Below are 11,888 nucleotides of genomic sequence, written 5' to 3' on the forward strand. Positions count from 1 at the left end.
TTTTATGAGAATGGGGTGAGAGACAGTGTCCAAGGCCTTCCTAAAGTCCAGAAAGACTATGTCCACTGCTACCCCTGCGTCTAAGTATTTGGTGACCTGGTCGTAGAAGGCCACCAGGTTGGTCTGACAGGACCTGCCTCTAACGAACCCGTGTTGGTTGCCCTAAAACATAACCTCCTCTGCTGGCCCCTCATGAACATGTGCCAGGATAATTCTCTCAAAAAGCTTACCCAGGATTGAGGTGTAAGACTAACTGGCCTATAGTTTCCTGGGTCCTCCTTCCTCCCTTTTTTGAAGATGGGAACCACATTGGCCCTCTTCCAGTCCTCTGGCACCACACCAGAGCACCATGAGTGCTCGTCAAGCTCGTAAATCTTACAGCAGAGATAGTTTACTGCACCCTAATACCGGCACGCATGTAGATGGTGACACTGTACTGTGGAACTAATTAGTCTACTCTGCAGTAAAGTGCACCTGTAAATGCATCCAGTGGCTGTACCCACATGAGTGTGGACATCTGTTTACCTGGGGACAAGCAGTAGTGGCACACCTGATGCTTGTCCCCAGGGAATGCCTGTGCCATGCACCCTCTGGCACGTGGCAGGTTACCCTGGTGGGGGCAGGGGAGGCTGGGGCCAGTACTGGGCTGCCCCCAGCAGCCTTATCTGGGGTTCTGGGGGCCTCCTGGGGCTGCTGCTCAGAGTGTAGCTGGCAGCTGGAGTGTGGCTCCAGCCAGCCAAGCTCCGGGTTTGGGCAGTGCATGCTGTCCCCGTGTGCACCACCCCACTTTTTTTGCATGGGTTTTTTTACCCCAGAATCTCCTGGGTTCAACCCCCCCCCCAGACATCTTGCAGTATGGAGAACACCTGATGTACAGTATGTGGCACCACAGATGTGTCTGTGGTGCTTTTTCCTGCACAGCCACACTTCCCTAGACACAGCCAGTGTGCTCTAACCAGAACTAGTATACGGTCAGTTTGATGACTGAGGAGCTATAAGCACATCTCTTACCACTGTTTCTCTTCCCATCGCATGGTATTTCCACTAGTGAATCTAGGTAAGCAACCCAAGCTAACCTCACAGATAAATGGTATTTCTGCCAAAAAATTACATGAGCTTCTTTAACACTGAATGTTAGGTTGCAAATGTCACTGTCCCCCTCTGACTCTTATATTCTTAAAGGGTCAATGAATCAGTTCAGAGAGCCTCTGACATGGCAAAGGCCAGATTTTCACAATTGCAGACCATCCAAAACTCCAGCTGAAGTCTATGTGAACTGTGTATGCTCCTTCCCCTCAAAAATTAGGCTTCTGAGACCTCCTTGCATGCTGAATATCCCTTTATAGTCCAAGGAAGTCAGGGGGAGTCCAGAGACACTCAGCATCCTTCAAGATCATGCTATCTGGCCTCTTATTGTCTCATGAGATTTTGAGCCTGAATTCCTCTAAGTCAAGAATTTTTGTGGCTGATATCTTTTATTGAACCAACTTCATGGTTGGGATAGACTTAGATGAGCTTTTGGATATCAGTGTACCCTTCTCCAGGTTTCACAGCTACAACATCACTCCCATGCTACAGTGCTGACCAGGTGGTGATGAATCATTTGGTTCTAATTCAGCCAGGCAAGGTAATTATACACTGGAGAAGCATGGAGTTTCCCAGTTCCTTGAAAAAAGAACTCTGCATCCACTGCCAAGGTCATAGGGTAACTCTCAATGCATCTGTTTGCCTCAGATTTGACAAAAACTTTCTGTCTAGATTTTTACACTACACTTTTTAGTTAGTACCTGAATGCCTATACCTCACATAAAGCATCCCGGGGTGAACAAGTTGATGAAATGCCAGTTAACTCATAATATTATACTTAATGATGGAACCTGGACAGTACTCTTCTTTGAAGGTAATTCTTTCACTGCTGAACGTGCTACATTCTCTACTATTTCCTGCTGCAGCCAGGCAGAACATGTTTTCCATCAGGTGACTATTAACGGGAAAAAAGTGTGTGTGTTATATTTTTATATATTTCTCTGGAGTGGTTTTCAGTTTAGATTGTGAGGTCATTATGCTGTGGTGCTCAGCCATGCTCATTTGTTAGCAATAATGCTGGAACTCATTTGCTTCCTGTAAATAATGAAAGTAATTAATCAAAATGTTACAAAGCAATGAAATCAGCTGAAGAGGTCTTGACTGTCCTTTCAGGTTAACTACTGTAATGGGAAGCCAAAGGAGAAGAGATTCCATTTTCCTATCTTGAATGTAAGCAAGAACAAGTGGAAAGACCAATAAAAATAATGAAAGTCAGCAGCATTTAAAAATTAAAACTCTTTGGTTCCATAGCTGAGCTGGACAGCATTGCGAAGGGCCAGAAAAATGGCTGATAAATCTAGTTTCCAAGTGCTTACTCCCAGTTGTTTCTTCATTGTAAGAGTAATCTTCCCATCTGTAGAAAAGAATGGTAAAATATAAGCTTTTCTCCAAGGAGGAATTATTGGTGTCCTTTAATTCCAGTTTACATTAAAACATGAATAAATTAGATTTAAATAATCTATAAACATTACCAGAATAGACTATGTAACATAATCAGATAGAAGAAAGCACTGTGTGGCAGATACAGACTTTACAACCTTTTTTTTTTCTCCAGGGGATAGTTTATTTATATATCCCCACTTTCTGTGGTACTACCTGTCAACATCTGCAAATAAACATGCTTTGCTACTTGTAAGGTATCCAGAAGAAGTTAGGAGCCAGATGAAATCTGTAATGGTAGAGTTCAACTGATGGAATTCAGAGTGGAGTAGTAGCACGTACTTGCATTGGAACTAGATTTAAGTCATTTTTGCTAAATAACAGCCCCAGCAGAGCAGATATTTCTGTCCTGAGGAAACACAGAAAGAACTCCAAGAAACAGTTTCCAACGGAAAAAAACAGCTGGGGGAGTACAGCCCAACATAATATCTTCACATAGGGCTTGATCCTACTCCACTGAAATCATTGGGACTTTTGTCATTAAATTAAATAGCATTTGGGTATTGGACGTATACAAGATCATCATAGATAGGCTGATAAGAAAGCACTTCAGATAATATTAACTTAATAGAAGTGAACTAAGCATTCTTAGACTATGGAGTAGTTAATGTGTTCATATCCCAGATGAATACACCTCCGTTGAATGTGAGAATTGTTTTCAATGTGTAGGCTGAAGGAGCATATCAAAATGTACAACAATGAAGATGAGAAAATTTTGCTACCATGGAACATAAGGGTGATTGGTCAGGTTGAACATTTAGCGGTTACAATGGGAACCATCCATGTGGACTGTTTTGCAGTCGTCATAGGTAAGTTGTTTAGTATTTCGTGTCCAGCATATCTAATGTCAGTCTAATGAAGTGTGGTAACAGGTAGACAGTTTGTTAAATCATCAACAAATCTGAAAGTGTTTGAGCATTTTAAACATGGAGGCCTTTAATATAAGAGTGGGGATATTCATTTTTCCTACTATTGTTTCAAAGTGAATGTATTGCTAGGTCAGCAGTTCAACTCACCACTTTATGTAGGTACAGCCAAGGCACCAACATGTCAGATTTGATGTGCTGTCCCACGTATGATACTGCCTCACTCCTGATCTTGAGCAGTTTACAAAAATATAGGGTTCAGTAGAATCCTAGCCTGGATCCAGACATGCAGGCGCGTGTGGTTTGTGGCGCTGCAAAACTCTTTGCAGTGCCACAAAGCACACAAGTTGCACATTAATCTGTTTGCAGTGCTGCTAATTTGGATTAGCAGGGCTGCACTAGGATTTTCCAGTAGCAAAAAAAAAATCCTGGAAAAAAAGAAGGGCAACCCATGCCAAAGTGGCGAGTGCTGGGACGAATGCTGAGATGGGCGAGTAGACTGCCCAGGGCTGGAGCCCCCGTGTTGAGGCACTTTGTGGCTGGCTGGGGCTCAGGGTGCCTCAAGAGAGGGGAGCAGGCAGCCCCATCTCATGTAGCCATGCCCAGTATTTACTTTCCATGTGTATTGTTATTGAAGAACATAAATTTACCATGTCTCCACTAACATAAACCCTCTTATATCTGTCTCAACAGATAGGAGAACTGATTTTGGGTGGACATCCCCCACACTGAGACACCCTATGCTCCAGCCAGCCACTTCCCACCTGGCTGGGGTGCAGTGCCCCTGGCTGGGGCAGCCTTGGGCTGGCTGCTCCCCTGTCTCCACATGTCTCAGTGCCAGGGGGCTTCACTGCGGAGCCCCTGCACCAAGGCACGCTGCACCCCAGCTAGCTGCTTCATGGCTGGCTGTGGCTCCCCATGCTTCAGCATGGGTGCTCCGCAGTGAAGCCCCTGCGCTGAGGCATGCGGAGAATGTGGAACAGCCAACCCAAGGCTTCCTGCTCCCCCATTTCGAGGCGCACTGTACCCCAGCCAGGTGGGGAGTGGCTGGCTGGGGCGCATGGTACCTCAAAGCAGGGGCTTGACAGCACACAGAGATGGGTGAGCAGACAAGCTGCCTGCTCCCCCATCTCCACATGCCGCTCCCCACCTGGCTGGGGCACAGGGTGCCTCAGCACAAGGGATGGCAAACCCCTGCTGAGGCACCCTTGGCCCCAACCAACTCCCCCCACCCTGCAGCACGTGGGGCAGCAGGACAATGGGTCCTGTGGCAAAGCACATGGGCAGGGGCATGCACTGCAGCACAAAATAGCAACACAAATTTGTGCCACTGCTATGTGAGGGCACACCCCTACTCATGTGGACCTGGTCTTTGAGTCTCAGGCAGCTCATAGGTCATCTAGTTTGGTTCCCTGCACAAATGTAGGATTTGCTATACCTAAATCAATCCAGACAGATGCCTGTCCAACCTCTCCTTGAAAACCACCAATGAAGGTAATTTCACAGCTTCTCTAGGAAGAATATTTCCTTGTCTCACTGCTATGTCTACTCTTGCAATTAAAAGGTTTTTCCTCATGTTTAATCTACATCTGCTCAGCAGCCGTTTAAAACAGTGGTCATGTCAGATTTCCGTGGCATGTTTTATCCTTGGCTGTTCTGTCCAGTCTGCCAAGAAACATGTTGGGTTTTTTTGTGAGGGGGAGCAGAGGGAGGCAATGTGGGAATCTGTTCATCTGGTCTAAACCCATTTTACACCAGATGACAGACTCTGGTCTCCTGAAGGTCTGAATGATGATCTGGCAGTGAAATCTATGCAGTCTATTACCAATCCATCTAGAATCATTCAGTCCCTCTAGAGACTGATATGTACTTAGCTGAACACAATTCAATACATGACTGAGTTATTTGCTAACAGCACAGTAGTCCACTATGAATTTTGAATCCAAATATTTATTTTTTACAGAAGACAATGAGAAAACCTTCTCCCTTGGGCTGCAGACTTTGAAATCTCTGAAGGTAGGAGTTTTCTGTATGAGCTGTCTTATCCTATTGCTGTTGTTGAAGGAGACGATTACATCACTTTTTATTATTCTTTCAGTGTGTCATAAATATGGAAAAGCATCATCTTGTATTGGGGAAGACAGACAGGGAAGAAATCCCATTTGTTGATAATAATTTCTCTGCAAATGGAGAAAAGTAAGTGTGTTGTTCTCAGATTGGTCTGAAATCTTGTGTGTAGGCAAACCTTGCTAAAACAGTGATCACACAGAAAGAGTCATACAATCCCTGGTCCTGAACCAGAGCTCTTGGATAATAGAAGAAAATATTTTCATTGTCATCAGGGAGCTTTGCAACAGGACTCCTGGATTTCTTTTTGGCAGATGTTTGCCATGTTTTTTCCTAGCAACTATTGAATAGTAAAAGGGACATTTTCAAAGAAAGGGGGAGAGTTTTGACCCACTTGACACTTTTGGAGATGAACGGAGCAGCAGTCTGGCTGACTCCTCCCACCCTGCTGCAAGTGTGTACCATAGTGCAGCAGTATTATGAGATACCCTTCAAAATATTGGGGTTACCCCTTTTTCTTGTACCGACAGTACTGTTGCCCCTCTGACAACCATAGCTGATGTCTGGGCCCTGACATTTTAGAGAGAGATCAGTAATAGGGATTCTGGGTATGTTCTAACTGTAACTTGTTTTATGTATATATGGATTAACTCATAAGACTACTGTCTCTGGTATGCTTGCGAGCAGCCTTTAGGGATACCTCCAGAGTGGCCTCTGTGCTGCATGCCTGGGTTTGGCACATGCAAGCTGAAACAGGTGGGCAGGACAGGTCTCCTGGCACTCACCAGGGCCATGGTGTAGACCAGGGGTGGGCAAAATATGGCCCACGGGCCAGATTTGGCCCGTGAGGCCATGCTATCCAGCCTGCAGGGCCCCTAAAAAATTTAGAAAATTCATATTTCTCTGCCCTTAGTTCCTGTCAAAAATGATGGGAACTAAGGGCAGTAGGACCCAGGGAAAGCCCCAGCGGGCTCCCCCAACAGCAGGGCCTGCCTGGCCCCACCCCCCCAGCTGGCCTGGGACCACATGGCTGCCCCGCACCAGAACTGCAGGTAAGGGGGAAGAGGGAGGGGGGAAGGGCAGGGAAGGAGCCCAAGGAAAAGTGGCCCAGGGAAAAGCTGAGCATGGCGGGGGGGGGGGGGAAGTGGCTCCTCCCACTCCTACTCCCCCTCCCTGTGGCTGGCGCTCCCTGCTGCAGCCACTTACAGCCCACCTAGGGCTGCCTGCTCTGGACAGCCCCACGCAGGCTGCGAGTGGATGCAGCGCGGGGCATTGGGCACAGGGTGGGCAAGGGACTGCTTTTCCCCTGCTGCACTCAGCAGCACCTTGTAACCTGGCCTCACTGCCAGCCTGGGCCTTTCATGGCTCCAGGTTTGCCTGTTGGGGCTGTGTGGCGACAGCAGCTGCAGCCCCCCGCCTGCCGTGCCAGGCAGTGTTTGCCACCACTGCCTATGGGCTGCCCAGCATGCACTCCAGGCAGGCAGCAGCAGCCAACACTGCCTGATGCAGCATGCAGTAGCTGCCGCTGCACACAGGCCCGATGGGTGAGCCCGGAGCCGGCGCAGAGCCCTGGCTGGCCGCAGGGACAGGTTACAAGCTGGTGCTGAGTGCAGGGAAAAGCAGCCCCTCACTCACCCCGTGGCCGGCGCCCCGCACTGTAGCCACACATAGCTGCTTGCAGTCCATGTGGGGCTGCCTGCTCCAGACAGCCCTGCGTGGGCTGAGAGCAACTGCAGCAGGGGGCACCGGTCATGGGGTGGGCGAGGGGCCACTTTTCCCTGTGCTCAGCACCAGCTTTTCCCCATGCTCAGCACCAGCTTCTTCCCTGTCAGTGAGCAGGGGGTCGGGGCTATGTGCTGCTCCCCACCTGTACCATAGGGCTGGGGGGCACTTGGAGTGAGGGGGTGGGGAGCCAGTGGGAGAACAGGGCCCACACTGGTGTCCCAGGGCCAGTGCCAGCAGGGCCCAGAGCAGAGTGGCAGGAGAGCGGAGTCCCAGCCAGCAAGAGCTCTATGGAGCCGGGCCAGCTCTCCTCTCCCTGCTGGTGCAGCCCCACCTGGCTCTACGGACCCCTGCCAACCTGTGCCCCGCTTTGGGCCCCATCAGTGCTGGCCCTGGGACATTGGTCCCAAGATGGTGACCAGGGGGCGGGGCACCTGTCAAGGGGCGGGGCTACCCATGCAGCACTCGGCAGCCTGCCAAAACTGGGTAAGCAGCCCTCTGCCCGAAATAATTGCCCGCCCCGGCGTAGACATATTCTGTATGTAACTGTGTCACTTGCTAACCCAGGGGCAGGCAATTATTTCAGGCGGAGGGCTGCTTACTAAGTTTTGGCAAGCCATCCAGGGCCACATGACAGGCAGCCTGGGGCAGATAAAAAATTTAGAAAATTAATATTTAGGGGCCCCGTGGGCCTGATAGAATGGCCTGGTGGGCCGCATCCGGCCCATGGGCTGCATTTTGCCCACCCCTGTGCTAACCCCTGCCATGTTAGTACTACAGGTTTTTATAGAGTTGTGCAGGTATTATCAGGTGCAGGTATAGAGTTCTGGCAGCCTATTATCATTGTGGCTCATTATTTATATACACCAGTGCCTCCCATCAGTTCAAGACCTAGCAGGATTGGGATTGTACCACCTAAACACACTGGATCCTTTCTGAGTCGTATGGGAAATAAATAGACCCTGGACTACTTTTATTACTTTCATAAGGGAATGTATGGAATGTAGGCACATGGGCTGACAAACAGATTAAGGAGTCAGGCCACAAGTACAGAGGTCACCATTGAAAGCCAGTACTTACCAGCAGCTGCCATGCAACAACTTTGCAGATGCCAAAATGACAGCCCACTCCAGGAAAAGGGAAATACTGAGGTTTCTCAGAACCAAGAGCGTGGTGACTATTGGTACTTGCTGACTTCTGAATAGCAACATCTCTATCTGTAACATTCCTGAGATATCCTTCATGACCATGGGGGGTCAGGCTAGATGATCTGATCAGGTCCCTCCTGACCCTAGCTACTATGAAACTATGAAAGCATCCCTTGTTGACCAGCTTGTGGGTAGTAAAATCTGTGCCATGGTCCTTGACTCTCCACAGACTTCTGGAACAGGAAGCAGTCTACTTAGGAAGAATTTTTGGTTCACTTCAATTCTTCTATTTAGTTCACTTCTATTCTATTTTAGTATACTTTCCATTCTAATTGTTGTAGCCACCTGAATACAGTGCTAGGGAAAGAGGGATGCAGGGAGTAGCCTGGCCACCACTCAAGCGAGAAACAATATATCTGCATTGTTATGACACTGGGCTTGTGGCATGAAGCAGAAGGTTTGTCAGTGTTATGAGAAACTTCAGGAATGAGGTTGTCAATGCAGGGCTAATTTTCCAAATGCAGAATATAAGGCCCAGTTCAGGGACTTTTTGAAGATACCAGGAAACAGCCCTGAAATTGGGGACTGTCCTTGAAAATATGAGATGGTTGGTTGCATTACCATGTGTTTTACCAGGATGGTACCAGACAGACTGACTGGTACTACATCCCTTTTAAATTCAACCCTCCTGTTGATTGAAAGAAATTTACTAGGAGTGGCTTTGCGGAGGGTATATTCTGCTGCCTCATGCCATAGCTGGGTTAGGATGGAAACTGGAGGTTGGTAATATCATCAACCTGCGAGTGAAAATATAGTGTTCCTTTCCCATTTCCTTACAGATAGATCTGATTGTAACAAGTTAATGCTGTAGTCTACTAGAATGGGAAACTGGAGGAGGTGCTTCCACTGCTGAATAGTCACTTCTTACTGCCACATCTGAAGCCCATTGCAATTTTCTTTATAAGGTTTACACCTTATAAATTGTAAGGTGTAATTCTAAGGAGATTGTAAGGTTCAATTTCTTATTGACCTAAATAACTTTCCTTTTCTGTTGCAGCACATCTGAGGCATGAAGATAGACTGAAACCTCCCCTTCCCCTGACAGGAAACCCTAACGTCAAAGAAAAACTGTGCAGCTTTTCTGGATGAAACAGCAATGTATTACATTGGCAACACCTAAACTAGGCTTCATTTAAGTACACTTAATCTGTATTCAATAGCCAGTAACTTTTTAGATCTTGTCTTGTAGAGCTATGTTTTTTGAGATACAAAGATGTGCTTTTTTCTGGACTTTCCTACTGTGCCCCACTTCCTTTTGAATGGTAAGACAAACCTTATGAATTTATTCTAATGATGAGAAGAGTCATTTTTTATAGAAGCCTCATATGAAATAATTTTATTTCATGCTGGGTATAGGCTGCCAAAATTAGATTTTTTTAACAATGATTTTTTCAGCAGTTAAATATTTATATACAATAAGCTGACATCACCAGATTCAAACCAGGAAGGTAGTCATATTGAAATATCAACCTAAATCTTATACATTGGTCAAAGATCATCCTAATACCCATAATATTGTTGCTATGTAATTAGGGATGCAACTGCTGAATCTATGCGAATAGTTATATAACTAGTTACTAATCACGTTTGCCTTCGGAACTATCATTGTATTGCCAACCCTCATGATTTTTGGGATTGTTCTTAAAGTCTACGCTTCAGGAATGTGAAAAACATAGCTCTTTCTTTTATCTGTATATATAAATATAGATAAAAGAGCTACATTTTTTCCCACATTCCCGGAGTGTAAACTTTAAAATCAATTCCAAAAATGATGGGATTTGGCAACACTGTATTATAGTTACTGATCAAGAATAGCAGTTCAGGAAAATTCACCACCAGGCTGAGTCCAAAAGGAAAAAAATGGGGACAGGCTTCTACAGCAGCAGTGGTGCTGAGAGACTACTTGGTCAACTAGACTCAGCTATGAACCAAACCCTGACTTTTCTCTGAGCACAGAGACTACTTCCTCAGCCTCTGCCATCACCACAGCTCAAAACCAACTACACCTGGCACAGCCAGAAGGCTGACTGGCTAGGTTGGCTTTGAACTCCTGAACTTGACCATCACTCGCTTCAATGCACTATTTTTATATCTATTTACAAATTCCTCAGGACCTCAAGTACAACACTAACCCTGATCCCCCTGAAATCACTTAAGAGTTTTCGTGGGGACCAACATTTGGTTCTTCATCACACGCCTCTTTTAGCAACAGTATTACTGCCTCACATACTGGCAGAACAAATTCGTTGTACCGCTTGGGAGTCTGACATTTCACAATAGCTGTTCTCTGTGTTTCTGAATGCCAATAGGAATTATTGACAAACACCAGCTGGGAGGCCAATTTCAAGTCTAAGAAATTTGAAAATCAGGCATGTAAGCTAATATCCTTTCTACATTCTCGTACCTGATTATCCAGCCATCATGGCTAGCAACAAAGCCAGATTTTCACAGAGCCTCTCTGTCTTGCATCTTATGCTGTATAACCTTGAGTGCTAACCCTGCAGCAAAAGTGCTTTTAGGTCCTAAATTTAGCAGTGCACTTAAGCACATGTATTCCTCTTGACATCAATGGGACTGCTCCTGTACTTAAAAATTTGTATGTGCTTACATGTGCTCCTGGATTAGGGCTTCATTTGGTGAGATCCTGACAGGCTTAGCACCTATAACTTCCAGTGAAGTTAATGGGCCTCAGGAATTGACTCAGTGGGAATTCTACCAATAATTCTCATCAACTTCAAAGGGAGATCTGGTCCAGAATATGGCCCACAGTGTGTGATGCCTGGTAAAGGGCTCTTCCTGATTTTTTTCTGATTTGTCTACAATAGTAATGATAGCTCTATTACATGGCTGTCAGGATTACAATAGCAGATCTAGACTTACCAAATGTGTGCCTGTATTTTAACAGCTTAGAGCTTTGTCTCTTGCAGTGGATTTGAAACACTTAGTTTTTATTATTGGATATTGCCATCAAGTCAGGAGTATCAGTGTTTTGGGATAGTTTCTATGGATCAGTTCTCTCCTGTAGACAGTATTTTATACAACACAACTCAATGTATATTCGGGGTGGGCTGCACTGTGTAATCCTGCCAGTGTGTTGTAGAAATGTATTTCATTAAATACAAAATATATTTGATTAAATTTATATGCCATGAGTTTGGTATTTTGGTACTTCTTTCTGTGCTTATTACTGTGCTGGATGTTCTATTAAAGTCTAAATAAAGTTGATCTCCTGTTACAATCTGTTTGTTTAAGTTCCAAGTACTCTGGTGATATCTTTTTATAAACTTTGAATTTGCACCTATTGAGAACAGAGATCTGTAACAGGCTATGTCCCCAGGCATGGTGATGGTGCCCCTTATCAACCAAGTGGCTCCTGTTCCACTATTTCCTTAATCTCTCTCTGCTCTCTTGCTTGCCACACCTAGCTGGAATTATTTAGCTTGGGACAAGGGAGGTTGCCCAGGCCCCGGAGTGACTTCTGGTCCTGTGTTAGTCAGTG

The 11,888-nt window shown here is 46.0% G+C and overlaps 1 protein-coding gene across 3 annotated transcripts in view; it reads left to right on the plus strand.

Moving 5' to 3' along the window:
- The window catches only part of NRIP3 (nuclear receptor interacting protein 3), a 47,891-nt gene extending 36,262 nt beyond the window's left edge, over positions 1-11,629 (plus strand). For 2 of the 3 annotated variants that reach the window (XM_019519598.1, XM_019519597.1), the window contains exons 4-7: positions 3,196-3,335; positions 5,356-5,408; positions 5,491-5,588; positions 9,387-11,629. In XM_019519598.1, the coding sequence (XP_019375143.1) occupies positions 3,196-3,335; positions 5,356-5,408; positions 5,491-5,588; positions 9,387-9,402 (307 nt within the window). In that variant the 3' untranslated portion in view covers positions 9,403-11,629. The remainder of the gene's footprint in view (positions 1-3,195; positions 3,336-5,355; positions 5,409-5,490; positions 5,589-9,386) is intronic. The other variant, XM_019519599.1, reaches the window with a different exon arrangement.
- The last annotated feature ends 259 nt before the right edge of the window (positions 11,630-11,888 follow it).

This window comes from Gavialis gangeticus, unplaced genomic scaffold (genome assembly GCF_001723915.1).
Source record: "Gavialis gangeticus isolate Ggan-Ray unplaced genomic scaffold, GavGan_comp1, whole genome shotgun sequence".
Lineage (NCBI taxonomy): Eukaryota > Metazoa > Chordata > Crocodylia > Gavialidae > Gavialis > Gavialis gangeticus.